This window comes from Lutra lutra, chromosome 3, assembly GCF_902655055.1.
Source record: "Lutra lutra chromosome 3, mLutLut1.2, whole genome shotgun sequence".
Lineage (NCBI taxonomy): Eukaryota > Metazoa > Chordata > Mammalia > Carnivora > Mustelidae > Lutra > Lutra lutra.
Genome location: NC_062280.1, coordinates 13121131 through 13148549, shown reverse-complemented (window position 1 = coordinate 13148549; position 27419 = coordinate 13121131). Strand labels below are relative to the sequence as shown.

At 37.9% G+C, this 27419-nt stretch overlaps 2 protein-coding genes across 12 annotated transcripts in view; one reads left to right on the top strand and one right to left on the bottom strand.

The window, feature by feature from the left end:
• Positions 1–5906: 5906 nt before the first annotated feature.
• NDUFB3 (NADH:ubiquinone oxidoreductase subunit B3) lies at positions 5907–14909 on the bottom strand. Of its 2 annotated transcripts, XM_047720722.1 has the most exons (4): positions 14769–14834; positions 14067–14143; positions 8651–8792; positions 5907–6197 (listed from the first exon to the last, which is right to left on the bottom strand). In XM_047720722.1, exons 3-4 carry the CDS (start codon positions 8788–8790, stop codon positions 6041–6043), a joined length of 297 nt encoding a protein of 98 aa, XP_047576678.1. In that variant the 5' UTR covers positions 8791–8792; positions 14067–14143; positions 14769–14834; the 3' UTR covers positions 5907–6040. The 2 variants fall into 2 exon arrangements, with proteins under 2 accessions (XP_047576678.1, XP_047576677.1); XM_047720721.1 differs by lacking the exon at positions 14067–14143 and having other exon boundaries at positions 14769–14909.
• HYCC2 (hyccin PI4KA lipid kinase complex subunit 2) overlaps positions 14877–27419 on the top strand; it is a 71560-nt gene continuing 59017 nt past the window's right edge. For 3 of the 10 annotated variants that reach the window (XM_047720719.1, XM_047720720.1, XM_047720710.1), the window contains exons 1-2: positions 15151–15225; positions 15997–16030. The gene's annotated coding sequence lies outside the window, so the exon portion shown is untranslated. The other 7 variants (XM_047720715.1, XM_047720718.1, XM_047720712.1 and 4 more) reach the window with 7 other exon arrangements.

Here is a 27419-nt window from a genome sequence, read left to right as displayed (position 1 = left end):
CTAGGACATTTGTAAACCAAGGGAAACTCCTATCTTGTAGGATTGTGATTTCTGCAAGTTAACTATTTGTTTATTGTTCATGGCAGTCAGGGGTGCCTGAGGAATGCTACACATATGACTGAGGGGAAGTGGATGGAGAGGGGGTGCAAAGCTTTTGCTTTTGCTTTGTCTTCAGCCAGTCTCCTGCTCCCTCATCAACTATGTGTTATCATTAGTTAATATATCAGATCAGAGTACTCCTCATGTTCCAAGTTTTTACTTAAATTTTAGTTAGTTAACATACAGTGCAATATTAGTTTCAGGAGTAGAATTTAGTGATTCATTACTTACATACAACACCCAGTGCTCATTATGGCAAGTGCCCTCCCTAATACCCATCACCCATTTAGCTCATCCCCCTGTGTCTCCCCTCCACAACCCTCATTTTGTTCTCTATGGTTAAGAGTCTCTTATACTCTGCCTTCTTTCCTCTGCCTCTCTCTCTCTCTTTCTTTCAGATCGATGTACTCTTAGGGCAAGGTCCATTGTACTGATAGTGGGTCCAAGTCCATATTTCAGTCTTCTCGCTTTTTTTTTTTTTTTTTTTTTTTTGTTGGCTGTTTTCATGATTAGATCATTGTATTTACTTAGTAATTTTGCTGACAAGAGTTCATAGCTCTGTTACTTTCTTCTTGTCTCTTGTTTTTGCATTATCGGTATTAGCTTCAATCAGCACTTTCTTTGTAAAAATCTTTCTAAGCCACTTATCTACTTCATGAAGATTAGTTGAGTTAAAACTAGTAGATAGTAAATTCCACAAACCAAGCACATACAACGTACAGTCTGTAGCAAGTTGGTGAGAAGTTCCTTTATTCTCTCCTTTGGAGAGTAGAGCTCCTGCTTTCCCTTCAAGATACCCTATTTACTATAAATTCTATGTGACCACTTGGAATCCAGCAAATAAGGGAAAATCTCACTGTCAATCTGTATAATAAACTTCCACAAAATTGAATTCATTTTTATTAAACATGAAAAAATATATATGTAAGTTTAAATATTTTCTCTTCTCTCCCTAAGTTATATGCATCCCATTTGGGGGGCCATCATGTTAGAAAATGAGTCTATTCTCTGGTAACCAAATTTTTAAAGGAAAAATGGTAAATATTACCAGAAACAGGGAAGAGAAAGAGAAGAATGAACGGTGGGACTCAAATTATTTTTCCTAGAATACTTCTCTCTACCCCCTTATTAAGTGGGCCTTGCCAATGTTTTATGTCTCTATGAAGCTAAACAAATTTACTTTAATATGTAGACTGCACATTTCCTTTAAAACCCAATAGAAAGCATATTCCTTTGGGGGTGCCTGGGGGAATCAGTTAGTTAAGAGTCGGACTCTTGATTCCTGCTCTGGTCATAATCTCAGGGTCATGAGATTGAGCTTGGCCTCAGGCTCCGCACCAGTGCTGGAGTCCGCTAGAGATTCTCTCCCTCTCTTCCTGCCCCTCCCCCATTCACATGTGCTCTCCCTCTAAAATTAAAAACAAAAACAAAAAAAAAAAGGAAAGCATCTTCCTTTCCACAGTATCATTAAAATCTACATTTGACTGAAGCAGCAAGTGGATACTGTAAATGCACCCTATGGCTGTAAATATACACTGAAGAATAAGTTCTGCTTGTCTCTACTGCTTCCATCATGCCGATATGCTGCAACCCCTTCTTTACCTTTTTTGTTTTCTTCTAATTTGTTTCTTCTAACATATTGACCATTCACGTGTATAAATACTAATTGTTCCTATGTTTTTGTCTTTATGCACATTTTCTATACCACCTTGTCCCCTGATGTCCTCTATGTTACTTTCTTTCCCTCTCATGTTTTTAAAAAATGTATGAATCTGTTTCAGTAGGTGTATCAAAATAGTTTTGTTCAAAGTACAGAAAGACTATGAAATTACTGTAAAATTAGATAGTTTTGACATAAGCTCTAAAAGAATAATTTTGTGGCATCTTATAGTACTTATCACATACAACATGTTAGGTAACTCAATATGGTGGTTATTATGGAGTCAGACCTGGATTGAAAATCTAAGTCTGGAATTTACTAGTGTGCCATCTTAAGATTTGTTACGTTACCAAGGACTTGCCCTACATACAAAATGGAGCTAATAATATTTTTACATGTAATCATCCACAGTGTTTATTTATGAGGCTAGCAAACACATAATTAACATTATTTCCAATTGGACTTCGGTCATACATTTTAAGAATGAATATTACATTTAACTGGTTCTAATCCAAGTAATGGCAAGAGCTAAGATGACAGTGGTTTGTATTCTCTGCAGCTCCCAAGAAATTTAGGCAATAGTTTTCAAATAAAGAAAATATAAGGAAAAACTTTACTCCTTGCTTCCAGAAAAAATTATGATGGATAAGAAATACTCTAAAATAGAAGAGAAAAATTATTGTTATTCTCTGTTATAAACATGTCAACCACTGCACTTTCCATCTTTTTTTCACCTAACCCAACAAATGAGTTTACTTATGGGTATTCAGAATATCTACTGTTTTTATTTAATGTTTTAACTAAGTTCTATACCTAATGTGGGGCTTAAACTCATGACTCTGAGATCAAGAGTCACACTCTGCTGACTGAGTCAGCCAGGCATCCTGGGTTATCTACTTCTTGAGTGAGCTTTGGTAGTTTTGTCTTTCTAAGGCCATTGTCAATATCATCAAAATTTATTCACATAAAGTTGTTTGTAAAATGCTTTTACTGTTTTAATGTCTCTAGGATCTGTAGTAATGTCTCTACTTTCATTACTAATATTCTTTTTTTTTTTTTTTTATCAGTTTGGGTAGAGTTTAAGTCTTATTAGTTGTATCCCACACATTTTGGTATTCGTGTTTTCATTTTATTCAGTTAAGAATTTCTAAATTCCTGAGATGCCTGGGCGACTCAGTCAGTTAAGTGTCTGCCTTAGGCTCAGGTCATAATCCTAGGGTTCTGGGGATCAGTCCCACATGGGGCTTCCTGCATCACTGGGAGCCTGCTTCTCCCTTTGCCCCTCCCTTTCCACTCTTGCACTCTTGCTCTCTTTCTCTCAAATCAATAAAAAAAATAAGATCTTAAAAAAAAAAAAGGAAAAAAAGAATTTCTAGTTTCCCTAGACCTTTTTTTTTTTTTAAGATTTTATTTATTTATTTGACAGACAGAGATCACAGGTAGGCAGAGAGGCAGGCAGAGAGAGAGGAGGAAACAGGCTCCCTGCTGAGCAGAGAGCCTGATGCAGGGCTCAATCCCAGGACCCTGGGATCATGACCGGAGCTGAAGGTAGAGGCTTTAACCCACTGAGCCACCCAGGCACCCCCCTAGACCTCTTTTTTGAGCAGGGGGAATTATAAGTGTGCCATCCAATTTCCAAATATGGATGGATTTTTCAGATACTTTTAGCCTAATTTCTTTGTGATCTGAGAATATGTTTTGTGTAATTTTAGTCCTCCTAATTATATTGTTTTATGGCCCAGAATATAGTCTGTTGTGATAAATGGTCCATGTGCCCTTGAAAAGAATGAATGTTCTGTTTTGGAGCAGAATGGTCTATAAATATTGTATCAAGTTATAGTGTTATTCAGGTTTTCTATAGGCTAAATAATTTTCTACTTTTTCTATCAATTACTGAGAAAGGAGTGTTGAAACCATCAACTTAATTGTGGATTTGCCCATTTCTCCCTTTAGTTCTATTTGTTTCATATAATTTAAAGCTCTGTGCAACTTCAGGAACCCCTTCTATCTTTTACTTCAAAATTTCTGTTGGCTGTCATACTTTATTGTAATGGCCTGGTTTCAGATCACTAATAAACAAATCTGGACATATTTATAAAAAAATAAAGCCCTGTGCATATACATTTCCGATTTTTATGTCTTAATGGACTGAATCCTCCATTATTGAGTGAGAATAGTCTTTATTCTGAAATTTATTTTGTCAATATTCTTTTTTTAAAAGATTTTTATTTATTTATTTACTTATTTATTTATTTGAGAGAGAGAGAGAGAGAGAGAGAGTGGGAGAGAGCTTGAGATGGGAGAAGCAGACTCCCCATGGAGCTGGGAGCCCAGTGTGGGACTCGATCCTGGAACCCCGGGATCATGACCTGAGCCGAAGACAGTCGTCCAACCAACTGAGCCACCCAGGCGTCCCTGAAAATTTGTTTTAATTGAAAGATTTTAGAGTTTCACTTTGATCATTCTATATTTAATATAATTATTCATACGATCAAATTTAAATCTAGCATCTTGCTATTTGTATTTTCATATTGTTCTTTATCGCCTGTTAAACACTTTCCTTATCGTTTGTAGTCTTTATTATTCCATTTTACCACATCCCATTTACCACTATTAGGAATTCTTGTCTCATGTATTTAGCGATTTCTCAAGTCTATGTTTACAAAGAAGAAATTTATAAAGAAAAATACTAGAGTTTTGTATTAACTTTGTTATTCAAGCAATAATATTACCACTTCAAGAAGTTGAATTTATGCCTCAACTTAACTTATAAATTAATTAATAAAAATTTTAAATCTGGGGCAACTAGGTGGCTCAGTCAGTTAAGCCTTCAGCTCAGGTAATAATATCAGGGTCCTGGGATAGGATCCCACACTGGGCTCTTTGCTTAGCAGGGATCCTGCTTCTCCCTCCCTCTCAGCCCTTCCCCCCGCTTGTCCTCACACACTCACTCTCTCTTGTAAATAAATACCAAAAATCTTTTTAAGTTTTATTTATTTATTTGACAGAGAGATCACAAGCAGGCAGAGAGGCAGGCAGAGAGAGAGGGGGAAGCAGGCTCCATGCTGAGTGGAGAGCCTGATGCCCGCAGATCCCAGGACCCTGAGATCATGACCTGAGCCAAAGGCAGAGGCTTAACCCACTCAGCCATCCAGGCGCCCCCCAAAAATCTTTTTTAAAAAATTCAAAACTTCAGTGTGGGAGGAATGTGTAGTTTGTTGTTAGAGATACAGAAAAAAATGTCAAACTTTTCAAATCATTGGGATAATGAGGACTTTAAGGTAAGAGTAGATAATATCACAATAAAGACAAATGAACATGATATATGGATTTGTCAGTCCGAACTGGGCAGGAAGTGTTTTACAGCATAATCTAAAGGACTTGCAGAGGATGGTTAAAAACAGCAAGGCTAATTCCCATTTAAAACTCAGAGTACATCCATGTTCATAGTAGCATTATTCACAATAGTTAAAATGTGGAAGCAAACCAAGTGGTCACCAATGGATGAATGGAAAGACAAAATGTAGTATATACATACAATGGAATACTATTCAGATTTAATAAGAAATTCTGGCCATGCTACAGTATGGATGAAACTTGAGGATATTGTGATAAGTAAAATAAGCCAGTCACAAAGAGATACATACTGTATGATTCCATTTATATGAGGTACTTTTGAGTAGTCAAAAATCAGAGAAAAAAAGTAGAATGGTGGCTGCCAAGGGCTGGGAGAAGGGGTAATGAGGACTTATTGTTTAATGGCATAGATTTTCAGTTTTAAAAGGTAAAAAGAGTTACGGGGATGAATGGTGGTGATGGTTGCACATTTGAATGTATTTAGTACCACAGACTGCACACTTAAAAACAGTTAAGATGACAAACTTTACCACACTAAAAAAACTTGAAAAAGTAACAATCAAATATATGCTGGCTTTCTGCCATATGCAGAATGCACTACCACTGCTACTCAGTCGCCCCACATATTTCAAACCAAATCTTATACGGCTTAACACATTTTTGAAAAAGTAATCCCCACAGCTAACATGGGGCTTGAACCCACGACCCCACGATCAAAAGTCTCGTGCTCTGCCAACTGAGCCAGCCATGTGCCCCGAGACATTTTTTTAAAAGAATGACAAAAACAGACTAGCACATGCATTCTTACTTTATTAAATCTTACTTGTATTTTTTAAGGGAAAAACACACAGAGTAGGCTACATTGAAAAAGCTTATTTTTATAAGAGAGTTAAGAAGCCTTTAAGATACTTCCAGGTAGTATCTTCAGTGATGCTTCTTCTCTTTATTCTTGGACTCCAGGTAATATTCAGCCCCTACAGCTACCACAAATGCTGCAAATCCCCATTTGAATCCTTTTAATAATGCACCAACAAAGGAAACATTGTGTGCAAAGCCACCCATGTATCTCCAAGCTTCATTGCTAGAGGGGAAAAGAAGGGAAAAATTATAATCACATACAAATTACATATTCACTAAAACAGATTTAATTTTCATCTTTCTTATAGACTTAAATGCAACCTTATTTAAGATAATCTAAGTGGATCATAGTACGAATCTTTCTGTGACATAAGATAATTAGGTCTATATGCCCACATTTCACACATAAACAGAAGAAAAAGACTTGATGGTTTCACAGCCATTAATACCTAGGATTTTACAGAATTCCTAAATGCAAGACTCACTTCAGGCTACTCATGAGAGGTCAGCTGTGTGACTTTTTTCGTACCAGTCATTACAGTATCATTTAAAGAGGAAGTTAGAAACTTGGGTATTAAACCTTGCTCTGTCACTTACATTCACAACTTTTTAGGGTAGTCAAATTACTTAACCTGTCAGGGCTTGCTTCCTCTTTTACTTAATGGTGATTACTATCTACCTTATAGTGTTGTTCTAAAGATTCAACAGGGTAATGTATGATATATTTTGGCACAGAAGAGTATGTAACACTTCTTCCAGAGAATTCTTCCAGAGAATCAAGGGCTTTTCCCTGTCATAGCTGCCTGAGCTTTAGAAGACTTCTTAATAAAAAAAAAAAGAGGACTGACTTTCTGCTCTGGCAATCATTCTTCTGAGTATCCTGAACAGAGAAGTAAACAGAATTCGGAGAGCTGTAGTAAAAAAAAAGTCTACTCTCACAGGTAGGGATAAATGAATGGAAAAAATTATGTTATATGGAAAAACCCCCACTTAACTCTAAAAATCTGACTTACTAGAAAATATGAGAGTTAATCAAATCTAATTCAGATACCAAAAGCAAAGACATTAGAAGAAAACTACAGGGTAATATCCTTCATGAACACAGATATAAATATTCTCAACAGAATTTTAGAAAATTGATTCTAGCAACATATAGAAGGATAATATATTATGATGAAGGGTTTCCCTTAGGCATGAATGCCGAGACTGAAAAAAAAAAAGGAAGAGGGGCGCCTGGGTGGCTCAGTGGGTTAAGCCGCTGCCTTCGGCTCAGGTCATGATCTCAGAGTCCTGGGATCGAGCCCCACATCAGGCTCTCTGCTCGGCAGGGAGCCTGCTTCCTCCTCTCTCTCTGCCTGCCTCTCTGCCTACTTGTGATCTCTCTGTCAAATAAATAAATAAAATCTTAAAAAAAAAAAAAAAGGAAGATTGGTATGATATTTTAAAATCAGTAAAAGTAATTCATCATATTAACAGAATGAAAAAACTATGTGAGTATCTCAATAGATGCAGAAAAAGCATTTAAAAAAATTCAACACTCAAGAGAAACTCCACAACGCCCTACAACGAATATACTTAGTGGTAGAAGACTGAGTGCTTTCCCCCATTTAGGAACAAGGCAAGGGCTCCTGGCTGGATCGATCAGTTGGTAGAGCATGTGACTTTTTTTTTTTTTTTTTAAAGATTTTATTTATTTATTTGACAGAGAGAGATCACAAGCAGGCAGAGAGGCAGGCAGAGAGAGAGGAGGAAGCAGGCTCCCTGCCGAGCAGAGAACCCGATGCGGGGCTCGATCCCAGGACCCTGGGATCATGACCTGAGCCGAAGGCAGCGGCTTAACCCACTGAGCCACCCAGGCGCCCCCGAGCATGTGACTTTTGATCTCAGGGTCCCACACTGGGAGCAGAGATTACTTAAAGAGATAAATTAAAAAAAAAAAAAAAAAAAAAGGAACAAGGCATGGATGTCAGCTAATGCTTTTATCCAACATTATACTAGTAGTGTATAGTACTAGTAGCCAGTGTAATAATGCAAGAAAGAAAAAGTTTATGAATTGAAAAGTAAGAACACTGATTTTAGACAAAATGATCATCTATTAAGGAAACTCTAAGAAATTTATAAAAAAAAATCTGCTAGAACAAAAATGTGAATTTACCCAAGTAACAAGATACAAAGTAGATGTATAGAACTCCATTGTATTTTCACATATTAGCAGAGAATATTGGCAATTTAACACTACCATTTACAATAGCATAAAATATGGAATAATTCGGGATAAATTTAACAAAATAATTGGTTTTTTAAAGCAATAAAACACTACTGAGAAAATTCCACAGAATCTGAACTGCCCATAGACTGGAAGGGTCAATATTATTAAGACGTGAACTGTTTTAGGTTATTTAAATTCCAGTTAGTTAACATACAGTGTAATATTATTTTCGGTATACAATATAATGATTTAACTTGTTAAGACATCAATTATCCTCAGTTCGGCTCTGAGTTAATGTAATCCTAATTGAAATTCGAGCAGCTTTTTTGTAGAAACTGAAAAGCTTGTTTTAACATTCAAATGTAAATACAAAAAACCTAGAATAGCTAAAACAATAATAAAAAAAAAGGAACATAGATATTGATCCTTTAGAATAAATTCTATCTGAATTATTTAATTATTCTTACCGGCCCCATGGGTCCCTTAGCCCTCGTGCAGCCAGCCTCTCCTGGACAGTTTCTAATGGCGTCCCTTCTATCTTCCATTGTCTATAATCTGGAAGTTCCAGTTTGCTATGGCCATGTTCATGCCCATGTCCGTGGGCCATGTCTAAAGGATAAGATTAACACAAAAGAAAACTATGCCAATCGTAGATATTAAATACCCAAACACTGTTAATGTTTTAAAAGGAGAGCCAATAAATACTTGAAAATTCTGAGTTAACAGGTTTTATAAAACAGTATCCTATCACATAACTAGTGTATATTCACAGAGAATATACATATACAAAATATAAAAAAGAAAAAAAAATCAATAATCCTACCACTTGGGACACCTGGGTGGCTCGGCTGGTTAAACATCTGCCTTTGGCTCAGGTCATGATCCCAGTGTCCAGGAATCGAGTCCCACATTGGGCTCCTTGCTTAGTAGGGAGCCTGCTTCTCCCTCTACCTGCCTCTCCCCCTGCTTGTGTTCTGTCTCTTTCTGAAAAATAAATAAAATCTTTTAAAAAAATAATCCCACCACTCAGAGATAACCATTTACTGTTTTGTTCCTTTCTTCATTGTAAGGAGAGCTAATATTTATTGTGCCCTATGTGCCAGGTGCACCAGAGTGCTTTAACATGTATTAAATCCATTACTCCTAAAACAACTCTTTGAACTTAAATTACAGTTATTATCACCATTTTACACATGAAGACAATGAAGCTCCAACAAGGTAAGGAACTTTTTGAAGGTAACAAAAACAGTAAATGGTACAATTGATTTTTAACTTCGTAGTTTGGTTTCAGAGCCGTTGCTCCTAATTTCTTTTCTCCCCAAAGATTCTATTTATTTATTTATTTGGCAGAGAGAAAGACATAAAGCAATCACAAGCAGGGGGAGGAGCAGGTAGAGGCAGAGAGAGAAGCAGACTCCCCAATGAGTAGGGAGCCCAATGTGGGGCTCCATCCCAGGACCATAAGATCATGACCCAAGCCTAAGGCAGATGTGTAACCAACTGAGCCACCCAGGCGCACCTGCTCCTAACTTCTAAGCAATACTGTTTCCTTTGCTTTAGTCCTTTCACAATGTGTAAATATGCATAATGAAAATGTACATACTATTTTGTTGCCTGCATTGTTCAGAAGATTCTTTTAAAATGCAGTGTTACTATGTTTAAATATCTATGATCACAAAAACTTTTTCTGTAAAGAGCCAGATAGTAAATATCCTGGGCTTTGTGGACCAAGAGGTAAAATCAAGGATATCTTGTAGGTAGTTATATAACAAGAGAAAAAAACTTTACTTATAAATTCAAGATATAATAATAAGTGAGTACAATTTTTTTGTAATATAGGTCAGATGAAACAAATGAAATTCCTTTTTCTGGGGATAACATTTTGCTTAACTGGGGTTCAAAGTTAGGGTTCCTCAGTTAGCAAATGTTCATCTGTAAAAACCATTGTTAGCTCATGGGCAGTATAAAAACAGACAATATGCTGGATTTGACCAGCAGGCTATGGTTTGCTGAACTCCTGAACTATACCAACAGAGACCTTAGGACCCCTACGGCTCCTTAAATAAAATATGCCTGTAATGGTTATAATAAAGACTTCCGTTTTATTAAGTGTTATTTTTTTAAAGTTTATTTATTTATAATTTCTACATCCATCACAGGGTTTGAACTCACAACCCAGGGATCAATAGTTACATGCTCTACCAAATGAGCCAACCAGGCACCCCACTAGTGTTATTTGCATAGATAATGTAAAAATAAACTTCAGTTCAGTCCCAAGTTAAATTGCTATGAACTTCAAATTAAGGAGGTATGAATTAATACCCCTTTTGTATAAGATTAGCAGTATCAAGTCTACAATCACTGCTCTCCAGAAATAAAACCAAACCAAATAATTATTACCATTATGTCTGCATTTATAACTCTGAGCAGGCCCAATAATAAGGCAGGGCTCTTACACTGCATTTTAGAAGACAGAGGTAATTATTAGACAATGTATACTAAAGATGTATCATGTGAAATGTTCATTCCATTAAACAATAGTTCCCAGAATATTGGAGGGGGGGTTATACATAGTAATTCTGACAAATTAACCAACACTTTATATTTAAATATATTAAGATAATCACAAAACATTATTTTGATGTTTTTTACATTTAAAAAAGAATGAAAACCAATTCTCACTAAACGCAAGTTAAAACAACATTCACAATTTCAGTGAAACATTTGATTATGATTTGGTGGATTCAATAATAGAGGGAAAAAAATTACCATTTCAGATTTCAAGCTGATTTTGAGATTCAATACATTATTATAAAAGAAATACTTTAAGAAGTGTTTAATTAGGATATCTTGGTTTCTTCAAACCATGTTTACAAAAAAAAAATTTTTTTTAATGTTTCATTCCAAAAATCTTTAAAGAAATTATAAGACAAACCCTGATTTTGGCAAATGTCAGTTCTAGAATGCTAACCCTAATTGAGTATCAACATACCTGGAAAAGAATATAAAACAAATGTCAAAATCTTTTGGTGAGGGGCACCTGGGTGGCTCAGTGGGTTAAAGCCTCTGCCTTCGGCTCAGGTCATGGTCCCAGGGTCCTGGGATCAAGCCCCACATCGGACTCTCTTCTCGGCAGGGAGCCTGCTTCCTCCTCTCTCTCTCTCTGCCTGCCTCTCTGCCTCCTTGTGATCTCTATCAAATAAATAAACATTTAAAAAAAAATCTTTTGGTGAAATAGTTTGATTTTGAGAATAAAAATGGAGGGGCTCCTGGGTGGCTCAGCTGTTAAGCATCTGACTCTTGATTTCAGCTCAGGTCATGATCTTGGGGTTGTGAGATGAGGCCCTGCAACAGGCTCTGTGCTGGGCACGGAGCCTGCTTAAGATTCTCTCTCTAACCCTCCCACCCCCTTGTTTAAAAAAAAAAAAGAAAAATGGATGCATTACCATATACGAAGGCTATTTTTAAATTACAATATTACTATGTTCAAAACATTAAGTAATTTGGGAGAAATTTTTGAAAAAAAGTATACATATTAATTTCTCTTCATTTCCTTTAATAAATTCAATGCATTTTCTCTTCTACCTCATTAAAATATTTCAGAAAGTGTCCCGTTAGAGGCATTTACTAAGTAGAATATTTCAATGACTTTTCAAAGAGCGGAACAACACAATTTCTAGGGAACTTTTCATTTTCTTTTAAAAATTATTTCTATTTCAAAATAGCCATAAATCAAACAATGATATCCTTATCACTTGAAGGAAGTTTGGATTTCTACTTCAGTGCAGACTTTGGTGCTATACAGATTGAATCCTGGATGCACCACTGATAGCTATAAACTTCTGGGCAAATAATTTAATCTCTCTGAACTTGTTTCCTCATATAACATGAGGATAAAACCTACCTTGCAAGATTGTGAGATTTGTAGGAAACACATCACACTGTGTTTTTACACCCAGGTGATGAGAATGTGACTTAGCACAACCACTGTGAAAAACTGGTCTGAACTAGAAACGTCCAACATTTGAATACCTTATGGTCTAGATCTGCACTATTCAATATGGTTTTCACTAGCACTCAAAGTGTGACTAGTGCAACTGGGAATCACAACTTTTATTTAATTTTAATTAATTTAAATTTTAAGTTGGATTCTCAAATCAGTTATTGGAAAATTTTAGTGTGTTTGGAACAATTTAGGCATATGGATTTATTTTTTTAGTTGTAAATTTTGCAAAATATAAACATAGATCAAGTGTTTATATTTATGAAAACTTAACATACAAACATATTTAAGTGTAAAATACATCAATTTTGAGAAAGTATAAAGAAAATGTAAAATATTTCATTAATAACTTTTAATACTGATTACATCTTGAAATAATACTTTGAATATGCTGGCTTAGACAAAATATATAATTAAATTAACTTTGTTTCTTTTTACCTTTGTAATATGGCTACTAGAAAATTGTAAATTACATATGAATCTTGCATTATATTTCCATTGGACAGCACTGTTATTAAAAACTTATGTGTGTAACTATATACACACACATATATATATTTTAACAATAGATCTATTTTATTTTATTTTTTTTTAAAGGTTTTATTTATTTATTTGACAGACAGAGATCACAAGTAGGCAGAGATGCAGGCAGAGAGAGAGGGACAAGCAGGCTCCCCGCTGAGCAGAGAGCCCGATGCGGGGCTCGATCCCAGGACTCCAGGATCACGACCCGAGCTGAAGGCAGAGGCCCAACCAACTGAGCCACCCAGGCGCCGCCAATAGATCTATTTTATAAGAATCTTCTTAGACAGGTTTATGTGGCTAACCCCAAACTGTAAACAACTCAAATATCCAACAATAACAATGAATCATTTATGGAAGTCACGCTATGGAGTACACAATGAAAAACCACATGCAAAAGTATGAACAAATCTCACAAATAATGAACAAGGTTTGAGTTTCAAAAATACATACACTTTCATCCTATTTATATAAACTGAAAAACCAGACAATTCTTTTTTTTTTTTTTTTTTTTAAGAAATGCACCATAGATGGAAAAATTAAAGCAAAAAAAGTGAATGTTTATCACAAGTCACCATGGTGGTTACTCTTGGTGGAAGAGAGAGAATCACAGAAGCTCATACAGGGAGCATCTAAGGCAGTACTTTCCAGTTTATTTTTAATTCTTGCACTCCAAAGGAGCTTTTTCAGATATTTTGTTCCTTAACACATTTTCACCCCCTGTCCCAGTGAAAAATTTTTTTTTAAATTTTATTTATTTGACAGAGAGAGATCACAAGTAGAGAGAGAGAGAGAGAGAGGAGGAAGCAGACTCCCTGCCTAGCAGAGAACCCGATGCGGGACTCGATCCCAAGACCCTGAGATCATGACCTGAGCTGAAGGCAGAGGCTTAACCCACTGAGCCACCCAGGCAGCCCCCCCAGTGAAATTTTAATACCACGGATATACCGTACTTATCTGCTAAGGCACCATGGCTCTTTGGAGGGCCACCAGCCATTGTAGTCTTTAAGATTTTTTTCACCTCTCCTCCAAGAGCCAATTTTCATCTCTTTGAAGGATAACCACCTCTGCTGAGAATGCAAGTTCTAAGTTATTGGCAATGTTTTATTTTCTAACCTGACGGGTGGTTACATAGGGTTTGCTTAATTGTAACTCTTTAAACATATTTATATTTTATACACCCTTCTGCTATGTATATTTCACAATAAAAACTAAAATCAGATAAATGACAGATTATGACAAGGATTCAACATCGGATAATTATTTTAGTTTCAGAACGGTTCAGACAAAAAACAGTAAGTTTATTAGTTCAACAAAGAAAACACATATAATCATGAAACTTTTAAAAAGCTAGCTACCTGTGTTTGGAGTGAATCTCTACTTTCGTGGAGATCGACTCCACCTCCACTAGTGGGGGCTGGCATACTTTCCCTAACTAGAAAATAAGAGGATAATGCCACTCACAGTACATGTAATTTTATGGTTTACCAACGACCTTCAAGTATATAACCCAACTAGCCCTCATTTTTAAAATTGTGACTAAGGGCATTAAAGAAATAAAAGACAAGTGAACTTTTAGTGTCTCCTCCAGTCTCTGCGCCTACTTATATGCAATTTAAAAATAGTAATCATTCTAAAAATGGATGGGATTTTGTATCCCGCTTTTTTCACTTTAACGTTATCATAAACATTCACACCAGAAAAGCCTTACTTGAAACCATATATGAGTGTTGTGAGGCAGGCATCGCAATTATTCTTATTTTAGGATTTTTCGATTTGGAGCTGTTCTGCCTTTATTCAATTCAGAGGTAAACCAGAAAACACAGGGCGGGGGTTTGCGGGTGGGAAAGGAGGAAAAAAGCGTATGGACCTAACCACAGTAACTCTCACCGCATCCTTCTACAAAGTACCCCTCACTATTGCTACTTCTTCGATTCCCTTCCCTCGAGGTACATACGCTCAAGGTCATTCTCCATTTAGCCTCACCCTTTTCTACAATCCCCAGAACAGAGTCTCACTCTTATTCCTGACCAAGAGGCCTCCCACCAACTCTAATTTACCTGACAGCAATCTGACCTCTCACGACACTCAAGAGTCAATCTTCCAGCCGGCGCCAAGCGGAAACGGAAGTTGTCCCCTGCAGTGCCTTACGGCAGGAAAGCGGAGGTGCCATTTAACGTTCCGCACTAGGTCACGGATTCCTGGACCGAGTGCGGAGGACATGAAGGGTGCTAGAATTCGACATTTTTTCCGCGTATCTGTGCATAGGGGGTCCGACTGAGGTAAGAATAATTGTAGAGGAGAGAATGGGAGGGAAGAGGCGATGTTTTCCTTGCTGGGAGACCGGAATCCTTAGACACTGCACAGAGGGGAGGGCCGCGAGCATGCTCCAGCCAGTAAGTGAGGGAGTTGTTAGAGCGTGGAAGCGGCCAATGGGAAGGCTGGTTGTTGCGCTGCAGTTGGCAGGCTGCTGCGGGAGGCGGTGGCGGTGAGAAGCCGGAGGCAGCGGGGTGACAGGTAGGCGGCGGCGCTGCCTTTGGGGGACGCGGAGTGCTAGATCAGGAGGGGTTTTCTCCTCGGGCTGCGGGAACCGTAGAGAGGATGTGACGAGGGTGGTCTTGGAAGGCGGTAGCTGGAGTGTTGGTGGTTCCGGAACCTCGCGTAGACCAGGTTGCAGCTTGGAAGGGTCGTGAGGAGAAAGCCGCTGAGGCTGGTGGAGGCTGACCCTTGCGGGGCGACGTGGGGGCCTAGGGCGTGAGGGGCTGCGGTGGCAATGGCAGAGAGAGGAGAGAGGCGGGAGCCAGACGACATCGTGAGGGATGGAGGAGTTCCTTGCACGAAGCTCTAAGAAAAGGACGCGGCATTGCAGGCACCGGAGAGAAATCCTGGAATTGCTTCTTATGGCCATTTCTCGGGGTGGGAAGGGTGTGTGGAGAAGAAACATAATTTACTGGCGGTCAGATCCCTCAAACTCTTTATAGCTATACATTATGTAACCCTTGGCTGTTATTTACCCAAACAACTAGGTTGTCGCCCTTGGAAGAGGAGGTCTTGCAACCTGGTGATGTGTTAGAATAGTTTTTTCCTTGGTTTGAGCGCTTACTACGTCGGCAGGCTCCTATCGGTGAAGAAGCCTGAAGGATAGTCAGGAAGCTTATCCCAAATACGGACTTGGGTTGAGAGAAATGTTAGTCTGAGACTAGTAGCCAGGTTCATGTTTTGTAGTTCATGAATTTGTTTTGAGGGTGACGGCTGATTATAAATATATATATATTTTTTTATCTTCAGGAAAGTGGAGAGCCTCAAAAATCTATTGTAGGAGGTAAGTGCAAGTTGGAAAATGACTAGAAAATTAGTTGTTAGACCCCCCCCCCCCCATATTGTGGATGTTAGGGACTGTGAAAATAATGTGGTGGTTTGAAGGGGGATAGGGTGGGGAGAAGAAGTCATCTTTTAAGTAATTTGCTTGTTAGGTCTGATAAACTAGTTATGAATTATTTCTTAGGTTTAGGAATTACGCTCTTTGAACCTCTCCAGCTGAGGTAAAATGTATTTACAGACACAATGAACTGTAAATTATTATCTTTTGTCTGAGTTTTTATAATTGTTTGCACAACGGAATGTAGAGTAAAACAGGAATTTCATTCAGTATTTGTATGGAAGGACGAACTACATTTAAAATTAGATTTTATAGCACACTGGAGAACTTTAAAAGAAGCATTAAAAATTGATAACGTGTAAGCTGATTGAAATGTAGCCTTTACCTGAGAAGATGAGGACTAATGTAGTAGAGCAAGTGTGTAATTTTCCTTTTTGTGTTAATGATAATTTATATTAGTATATCCCAGAACCTAAATTAAAAGATTCATTTTGTTGTAAGAATCAGTTGGGAAAAAGAGGTGGAGTTTGTTCTGAAATGTTAGTATGGAGATATTTATCAAGACTTAAGTTAAAAATTTTGATACTTGGTGTTTCACTCTTTGTCTTCCTATCTTTTTGCAAGAGTGGTACTATCTAGTCAGAAAGAATACTTTCTGTTTTAGGTAGAATTCTGTAGTACCTGTGAACAAATCTCTGCTTTTGTTCAGGGTGGTGTGAGAGTGTGTGTGTGTGTGTGTGTGTGTGTGTTTCTGTGTGTATGTGTTTCTTCTTCTTATGTAACCAGCCTACTAGGGCTGTCTTAGAGAACTAATGGCTGATTTTGAATGACCAGTAGGTGTCATTGTAGAATGCAACGAAGTTGCACATTGAGTGGGAAATTACCCAGTGATTTAAGAAACAGTAGTCAGAATTAGAATGTAATAATAATTGGCTTATTATTTATGCATCATTAGAAGCCCAGTTTTCTGACATATTTCAGTATTGGAGTTGTTTATAAGGAATTTGAAACACTGGCTGTAAAGAAGTATCATTTTTGCTTTAAAATAGACCTTATTCAAAGCTTCTTAAATCCATCTCTTAAGCCATCTTGACATGCAGTAGGGACTTAAGATTGATTGTTTTTAATTCTCAGCTTTGGTGTTTAACAGTAGTTTATTAAATTCTATAATGATTAAGATTTTCAGCTTGACTGAGCTTTATAATAGAAAAACCAATGCTGTTACATAATAAAAAGCTAAAATGATAAAACATGGACAGAAAGTCTCTGAACAAGTTATCAGCTAGACCAAAAAAAGTACTTTGCTGTTGTTCTTTTAATTCAAGAACAGAGGAATTTCTGTCTTTCATTCCCTGTGGTTTCTTAGGTTTTTTTTGATGTCCAAAATAGCTTTTTTATATTTTTATCTGGCTAGTAGACTATGTGCCTTTCTCAGGATGATGAACTGAGTATTTGTCATTGTCTAAAATACAGCATCATGAATTCTGGAGGGAGCTGACACAGAAAGCTCTGAAGGTGGCTTACAACTGGTGTGAATATAGCCCTTAACCTGCAGAGCCTTCTAAGCTCTTAGCTCTTTGTAGCTCTGGTCCTTTGTCTGCTGTTGATACAGTGTTAAAAAATAGAGTTGGACCTAATTCACAAATTCTCCTGAAGGTGGAGAGTTACATATGTATCAGAATAACCTGGGAGTTAAAAAAAAATAGGCATACACATATACCTATTATATTATCTCCACTTCCCTTCAGAATCTTAGTGGTAGGAGGAATGTGAAGGGAGGTAGATATATCATGAAGGAAAAAAAGATCTCCTAGGTAATATGGTTCATCACTGGCGTCCACTTTAGAATTAGTGATCTAATTTATGGCTCTCATGTTTGTGGGATGAAATAGCAGCAGTATTCACTTGAAAGAAAGGGCTACTAAATCTATCAATATTTTTATATTTCAATAAAATTTCACCATTTTAATGTCATAGCCAGGCTAGATTTTCTGACCAGCAGCTAAAGTTGTCAACATAAAAATTGTCCTGAATGTTTTGGATTAGTTTTTACTTGACAGTTAGCTGCTTTCCATAAACCAAACTAATTTCTTCCACAATTCAGACCTGTGCTAATTTGTACAGATGTTGAGTCATATCTTGTTCTCTTAATGTCTCTGAAAGCTATCTAGTTTTAGAATTAAATAGCACTGGAAAATACAAATTAGGAGTTTTCTTGATTAAAGTTCTTTTGGGATATTGCTATGATACAGTGAAGATACACATTTATCTTTTTTTTTTTTAAGATTTTATTTATTTATTTGGCAGACAGAGATCACAAGTAGGCAGAGAGGCAGGCAGAGAGAGGAGGAAGCAGGCTCCCTGCGGAGCAGAGAGCCCGATGCGGGGCTCCATCCCAGGACCCTGGGATCATGACCTGAGCCGAAGGCAGAGGCTTTAACCCACTGAGCCACCCAGGCGCCCCCACATTTATCTTTTGTGTAAATATTTACTAATATATATGTTAATATATGTTAAAACTTGAAACTGTGAGTGTGTTGAATATAAGCCCTTTTTAGAAATTCATGATCCATTTGGGAAGGGTATGTGCTATGGTGAGTGCTGTGAACTGTGTAAGACTGATTCACAGACCTGTACCCCTGAAGCAAATAATACATTATATGTTAATAAAAAAAAAAAATGAAAGAAATTCATGGTCCATCTTTAACAAAGTCTAAACTTTTCTGTTTGGGTCTCTGCCATGGAGACAAGTATAAGAAAAAGTAGATGAGTAGACTAATTTTGGAGAAAGATGTAAAAACTCAATTATGTAATATATTAAGAGGTATGACTTTGATCACTTACAGAATTATAGTTCTTTCTAGGTTTGAAATATAACTGCTAAAAAATTCATAAAATATGGTAAGTGACACCAATTTATTGAATGGCAAAGCATGGGTTATAAAATATTTATTTTGTTCTATGTAAAACACTTAACTCCCAGAAGTGTTTGAATTGAGTTTATCTGTCACTTTTGTTATTATGGCCCCTTAACTCTTTTTTTTAAATTGAGGTATAATTGACATAATCCTTGATTCCTGATAGTGCTTGGTTCATAATTAATACAGACTTTTTTGTTAGCTACCAAGATTTGTCAGTTTACTTCTTTAAATTCCTTTCCCCATATATTTTTTGAAAAAATGTGTGGAGGGAGTTGGATGCTGAGTGGCGAATGAAACTAATCTTTTTATATGTCCTTTTGTATGGAGGATTAAAAACACTTTTTTAATCAGACTTTATATTTTAGAGCAGTTTTAGGTTAACAGTAAAATTGAGTGGAAGGTACAACAATATACCACATACCCACCCCACACACATGTATAGCCTCCTCCATTATCAGTCTACCCCATAGAGTGGTACATTTGTTACAATTGATGAACCTAAATTGATACATCATTATCACCCAAAGTCCATAGCTTACAGTAGGGTTTGGTCTTGGCCTTTTACATTGGACAAATGAAAAGTGACAGGTATCCACCATTATGATTTTAAACAGAGTAGTAGTGAGGCTTTTTAACCAGCAAATATTCCTTTTGTAGTTTTTTTCTTTCTAAATGAAAAAGGGAATAGGGAGTATGCCTCTGTACTTTCTACTTGATGATTGTAAAATCTAAAGTTAGTATGAACTTGCAGTCTGTCACAGCACTTACTATTTATTGTTTGTGGAAAAAACCTAGAAGGAACAAATGTTTCTGTTCAGAATTCTGTGGTCAAATCTCTTCTCATTCTGTACCTTGTTCCTCTGATTTTATTTGCTCAGTTAGCATCTAAATGTGATGATACTTAAGTCTGTCTTTAATCCAGAGCTTTTCCTTGATCTCTGGTTCCTGTTTTATAATCTAATTGCCTGCTGAATGAGGATGACTTGCAGGTCCCTCAAATACAGTATGTCTTAAAGTGAATTCATATTTTATCTTTTATCATCTTATGTGCTGAAGCTGGAACCTGGTATTATCTTTGACACTTTATTCATATATCCTTCATCTCAACAATGCTGGCTTCTGTTGACTGTACCTTCTTACTACTTTTTAAATTTCATTTACTTCTCTCAATCTACAGTCTTTAGAAGTACGAAGAGTTAGGACTTAGAGGTGTACTGTCTGGATTAGAATTCTGGCTTCACATTTGTAGCCTCAATTTCTTTGTCATTAAAAACAGAGTAGTACAACTGCACAGTTGCATTCTTGGGCATTTATTCCAGAGAAATTGAAACTTATATTCACATAAAAATCTGTACATGAATGTTTATAGCAACTTAATTCCTAATAACCCTAAACTGGAAACAACTCAGATGTTCTTCAAGGGAATGGTTAAACAAACTGGCACATTTTAGACCATGGACCACTATGCAGCAATAAAAAAGAATGAACTGTTGATACATGCAATTTGGAAGAGTCTTAAGTGAAAAATAGCCACTCTCAAAAGGTTATATACTCTGTGATTCCATTTATATAATGTTCTTAAAATAACAAAATTATAGGCATGAAGCGTAGATTAATGATTACCGGGAGTTAAAGATCAGGGAGAGGGGAGCCTCTTGATAGAACAGTCTGTATCTTGATTGTGGCAACAGTTACACAAATGTATAAAACTGCACACACAAGTGAGTGGTTTTATAACTGCTGATATCTGAATAACGTCTGTAGACTGTGCCAGTGTGAATTTCCTGATATTTTACCATATTTATGCGAGATGTTACCATTGGGGGAAATTGGACCAAAGGTACCTGGGACCTCCTGGCACATATTTTGGAAACTTCTTGTGAGTCTATTTATTTAAAAAAAATAAAAAATTTGAAGGGTAATTAGATTAAATGAGCAAATGTAAGTAAGGTTCTTATTACAGTATTTAGTGCATCATAAATACATAGTAAATGTAGTAGTAGTGGCCCCAGCAGCAGTGATAGTTCAGGCCTCTCGTCTCTTTCTGGGCGTTTCACTAGGACCATTCCAGCAGTCTTAAGGGTCATCCTGGAGTCAGTCTTACCTCCTGCCAGCCCATTCTAGAGTGCAACCAGAGTGTCCTTTCTGAAGTACCTATCACATATTACTTACTTCATGCAAAATACTTCAGTGGCTCCCTATTGTACTTTCATACATTAATTTCTTTTTTTTTTTTTTTAAGATTCTTTATTTATTTATTTGACAGAGAGAAACACAGTGAGAGAGGGAACACAAGCAGGGGGAGTGGGAGAGGGAGAAGAAGGCTTCCCGTGGAGCAGGTAGCCTGATGTGGGGCTCCATCCCAGGACCCTGGGATCATGACCGGAGCTGAAGGCAGATGCTTAATGACCGAGCCACCCATGTGCCTCTAATTTTATTTTTTTAATCATAGTGGAATGAAGCATTGGAATCAGCATTACCTCAGGGATACTACAATAGGTGAATTGAAGATAAAAACAGAAAAATCTTGAGTGATATTTCTCATCTTAAGGAACTATTAAGTATTGTTATTTTAAAGTTGGGATTTTGTTTGTTTTAGTTTTTTGTGGTTTTTGGTATTGGTGCCCAACACACTACACCAAAACTTAATGGCTTAGGGCAAAGAGATTTATTGTTTTTCATCGTCTTTAGGTTGACTGAGAAGTTCCTCTGTTGGTTTCACTTGGCTCTCTCATGTAGTTGAATCTGCCTGGAGAACTGACTGAGTTGGAAGGTCGAGGGTGTCCTCACTCACATGTTAACACTTGGGGCTAGCTGTCTGTTAAAGTGTGGCTTCTCATTCTCTAGTAGGCTAGTCTGGCAATCTTAATGGCATTTTCAGGGTAGCATTCTTTTTTTTTTCTTTTTAAAGATTTTATTTATTTATTTGACACACAGAGAAAGATCACAAGTAGGCAGAGAGGCAGGCAGAGGGAGAGGGGGAAGCAGGCTCCCTGCTAAGCAGAGAGCCTGATGCAGGACTCAATTCCAGGACTCTGAGATCACGACCTGAGCTGAAGGCAGAGGCTTACTTAACCCACTGAGCCACCCAGGTGCCCTCTTTTTTTTTTTTTTTTTTTTTAGATTTTATTTATTTATTTGAGAGAGAGAGAGAGCGCGCGCACAAGCAGAGGGAGCAGCAGAGGGAGAGGGAGAAGTAGGCTCACTGCTGAGCAGGGAGCCCAATGTGGGGCTCGATCCCAGGACCCTGGGATCTTGACCTGAGCCAAAGGCATACCCTTAACCGACTGAGCCACCCAGGCGCCCCTCAGGGTAGCATTCTAAAAAGGTGAAGGTAGAAGCTTCAGGGCTCCAACTCTTTAGGGCTTAGCCTCTGGAACTTACATGATGTCCCTTCCATCACATTCTGTTGGTTAAAGCAACTCGCAAAGCTAGCCTAAATTCAGGGGAATGGAGAAATAGAAAAAGAACTCTGTCTCTGTAAGTTTAGGCTGTATAATAAAGTATGATAGACTAGGTGGCTTAAACAACAATTTATTTCTCACAGTTCTGGAGGCTGGGAAGTCCAAAATCAATGTGCCAGCAAATTGTTTTTCTACTGAGAGCTCACTTCTGGTTCAGAGATGGCTGTCCTCTTGTTGTGTTATCAGATGGCAAAAGGGGTAAGAGAGCTCTCTGGGGTCTCTTTTCTAAGTGTATACATCCCATTTTTGAGTGCTCTACCCCTATGATCTAATCACATCCCAAAGGCCCCACCTCTTAATACCATTATATTGGGGGTTAGTTAGTATTTCAATATATAAATTTTGGTGAGACACAGACATTCAAATTATTTTCTATTTTCTTGATATAAGGATGGAAAACAGTCCAAAGAAAATGGTACATTCGCTAAGAATTTGAAACATTGAGACTTAACAAGTACAAATAACATAAGTATAATATAAAGTTGTTAAATGCAAGCGAGGTAGAGCAGGTTCAAAATATTTATGAAGTACAGTAGTCTGTATAATATATGGGAAATCAACCTTATTTGATAGTTGTGCATACAACAATATTACCTGAAAACTTGAAGGGTTATTCTGTAGAAAGGTTACTGAACAGTTTTTAAACAGCTGATTTAACATCTTTCATCAAAATATTTATTTTTCCTAACCTCTTATTTTCATATAATTTGGTCTTGGCAGTGACAGTTTTATAAGCCATGTTACTTTTCTAGAACATAACTCCTAAATGTTGGCAAGAAATTACAGTACTGCATTATGAAATCTTGTCACTGTACCAAACTACTATAAACACCCCTCCAGCTGAGCTATAATACTTCTTAGAGTATAGGCTCCTTGTTTTATCTTGCTTCTTAGTCTGTCCCGTTTCTGTGGAAATGTCTTACATTTTATCATCATCAAGTTGAAGCAGAGCTGAGATGGCTGTTGGCATCTTAGACCACATATTGTTGCTGAGTCTCTTTTTCACCTTATCAATGAGGAATTGTGTTTAGCTGCTAGAAACAGATAAGAAATAATCATTGCTTAAACAAGATAGAAGTTCATTTCTTTGTCTTGTGGGAAAAAAAATCAGAAATTGGCAGTTTAGGACTAACAAGGCACGTCCACAAAGTTATCAAGGGTCCAGGCTCCTCCTGTCTTTTTCCTATGCCATTTTTAGCGTGTGGCTTCCATTCTCAAGGACACAGGATGGTTACTGGATATCCTGTCATCACATCCAAGTTCATGGCAAAGGGAAGGAAGAAGAAAGGCAGAGAACAAAAGGGCAACCTCTCATCTTTTAAGAAGCCTTTCTAGAATTATTCACACAGTACTTCCTCTGATCTCATTTACCAGAACTTTGTCATTTGGCCATATTTGGTTACAAGTGAGGTTCAGAAATAGTTGAGCATTTATAATATATCAGTGGGGGTGCAGGTAGGCATCTGTATTGGGTGGGAACCAGGAGTCTGCCGTGCTTGCTTCTCTCTCTGCCGAGTCTGCTGCTGACTACCCAGTTGTTGCTGTTAAGGGGTTCATCCAGTATACTTGAATAAGGGCTATGTGCTAGGCCTTGTTAGGAACTGGAAATGCAAACACAACAGAGGAGTAGTCCCTGCCCTAGAGAAGCTATAGTTTAAGAATAGGACTAATAAGCCTGTACACATGTTTCTGGGAATGAAAAGTATTAAGTACTGTGTACTCTTAGGACTAGTTACTACTGTGATTCTTCCTACTGCATCGATTTACAAGAGACTTAAGATGGAGAGAGAGAGGTCATTGCTTTGAAAGAGTAATAGTAATGAAAAGAAATCAGCTGTTCCCTGCTTCCTAGGGGAGAGGAATGAAGGCTGTTTCCCTTCTCCATACGCCAGAGAAAGAGGTCCTAAAGGAATCATTCTAGGGACACCTGGGTGGCTTAGTTGGTTAAGCATCTGCCTTCAGCACTGGTCATGATCCCAGGGTCCTAGGACTGAGCCCCACGTCGAGCTCCTTGCCCAGCAGGGAGCTTCTTTCTCCCTCTGCTTGCTACTCCCCTGATTTTGTGCTCTCTCTCTCTCCCTGACAAATGGATGAATAAAATCTTCTTTTAAAAAATTAAAAAATATTAGAATCACTCTTGATGTTTTGTGTGCTTAAGAAGAGAGACTACTGGGGCACCTGGGTGGCTCAGTGGGTTAAAGCCTCTGCTTCCAGCTCAGGTCATGATCTCAGGGTCCTGGGATCGAGCCCCGCATCTGGCTCTCTGCTCAGCAGGGAGCCTGCTTCCTCCTCTCTCTCTCTCTGCCTGCTTCTCTGCCTGCTTGTGATCTGTCTGTCAAATAAATAAAATCTTAAAAAAAAAAAAAAAGAAGAGAGACTGTTGTTGGAAACTTTTGTTTTCCAGCATGAGGCAGAAGCTCTTTAGCCAGAGATATGTGGCATGAAGTAGTGATGAGTATCAATGATACTTTGGTGTCTGCAACAACTGTAATTTGATGTGAAACCCCCTGTGATACCTGTTTGTGACCCAAGACACAGAAAATGCTGTGCATTTTTTTTGTTTTATTGTTTTGCTTACATTTATAATAAAATGAAATGATAAATCTTAGAGATTAGTAATAAGAATGATATGGGGTGCTTGGGTGGCTCAGTTTGGTTAAGTGACCAACTTTTGGTTTTGGCTAGGGTCATGATCTCTGGGTTGGTGAGATGGAGCCCCATGTCAGGCTCCATGCTCAGTGGGGAGTCTGCTTGAAGATTCTCTCCTCCTGCCCCTCCCCCCACTCGTGCATGCTCTCTCTCTAAAATAAATACATAAATCTTTAAAAAAAACATAAAAATAGAAAGAATGATACAGTTTTCTTCCTATCAAAATTTATGAGTTTGATTCACAGATTCCAGGGGGTCTGTGGATTCTAGGTTGAGAATTTGTGAATGAGGGGGAAAGCAGGGCTTTGAATGGATACTGGGTTGTATGCTAAGAAAGGCTTTGAAGAGAAAGTGACTGTCTGAGTCTTGAAAGAGTAAGGTGGTTGGCTAGAGGGTAGTATGAAAGGCATTCTAGAGAGGAGGAGAGTAGCTTAAGAAAATGCATGGAGGTGTGAGATAGCTTGCCGTGTCATGGAATTATAGGTTAACATTGATGAGGGACATCTTTGTCGAGCCAGGGCATAATTTCTGTTCCTACTGACTGGGCCAGTTTTTTCATGAGCAGATTAAGCAAGTACAGTGACAGAGCTTGTGTAGCCAGTCCTTAGATAGGTACCTCTGGTCGTCTTTCTGCTCAGGCATGGTGAACATGTAAATCTGCCTACTGGGAGGATTTCCCTTTTATCATGTGTTTCAGGACCACCTCTGTGTCAGGGTAATGCCTCCATCTCCTGTGGAACCATGTATAAACCAGGCCAGAATTTTTCTTTCTTGATCATACGGGACTCTGCAAGTTCATAGATTAAGGGAATGTTGACATTTAATAGGGTATTTGAGCCATTTGTGTGCCATGGGTATTTGAGTAGGGTATTATTTGTTTTTAAGGTTTATTTGTGCTTTCAGGGCTGTGCTAACCTTACGTATAACCTTTCATAGTCAGAATCAGCAACTTCTGTAGTGGTAATAACCAGTTTCAAATAATGATTTCAAATTTTAAAAAAGAAAAAGATTTGTGTTTTCTCATGTAAAGCGTTGCAAGTCTGGGTGACTACAGGGCAGCTATTTCCCATATGATGGGTATGCAGTACATCTTTATATTTTTCTCTGCTTCTGTTGTCATAGTGGCAAGGGAAGAACAAGCTAGAGAGTACCTACTGGCAATTAAATGCCTCTACAGGAATCATTTCTGCTCTCTGGTCAAAGCAAGTCATGGGGTCACATCTGACTTAAAGAAGGTAGAGAACTATCATCTCATGTGCCCTAAAGGATAGGAAGAGCTAATGTCTGGTACAGTATCACTTCCACTTAATGATCGAGATGCTGTTAGCACATTCCACTTTATGGCTTGGTGGGTTACAACACCCAGTTCTTTAGGATAGATCAGGTCAGACGGCCACTTTGGTGCCCCATGGTCATTCTCTATCAGGACCCAAAAGCCAGGCAAGGAGTTCTTTCTCAAATGTAGCATAATCATCTAAGAAGAGGGCAAAGCTTTATTCTAAAGCAGTGATTCTCAGGGCACCTGGGTGGCTCAGTTGGTTAGTGCCCGACTCTTGGTTTTTGGCTCAGGTCATGATCTCAGGGTCATGGGATTGAGCCCCTGTCAGGCTCCACACACAGCATGGAGTTGACTTGGGATTCTCCTTCTTCACTTGCTCATGCTGTCCGTCTCTCTCCCTCTCTCTCTTTCTCTCTCTCTCTCTCTCTCTCTCTCTATATATATATATATATATATATATATAATATTTTTAAAGCAGTGATTCTCAACCAGGGGCAATATTGCTTCCCAAGAGATATTTGGCGATGTTTGTAGACATTTTATCACAACTTGGGAGTGGTACTACTTGTATCGAGTGGGGGAAGAGCCAGAGATCCTGGTAAACATCCTGCCACAGGACAGCCCCTTACAACTTTAGGAGTGACCAATCTGCTAATTGTACCAATGTTGAAAAACCCTCTTCTCTGTGGGGCTTTATGCCTAGTGGTTTGTGTTGTGATTCTCTTATCAGGGCCTATTGGTAGCTTCATACAGCTGCTTTATCATCTACTAGAGACATTTCAAACACCACTGAGTTTGCTGGATCTTAAGGCCCAAATAACAGAGTGTCTTGCCCTGCCACATTGGCCTGCGTCACTGCCTTGTCACATTCTGGGCCCCATTTAAAGCTAGCAGCTTTATTGGTTTTTCAAGAAATGGGACAGAGCAGCGCTTTAAAATAATGGTTTATTTTGTTTCCAGAATTTAAAGAGGTCCACCAAGGACCATGTTTCTTTCTAAGTGGTGGTGATGGACTAAGT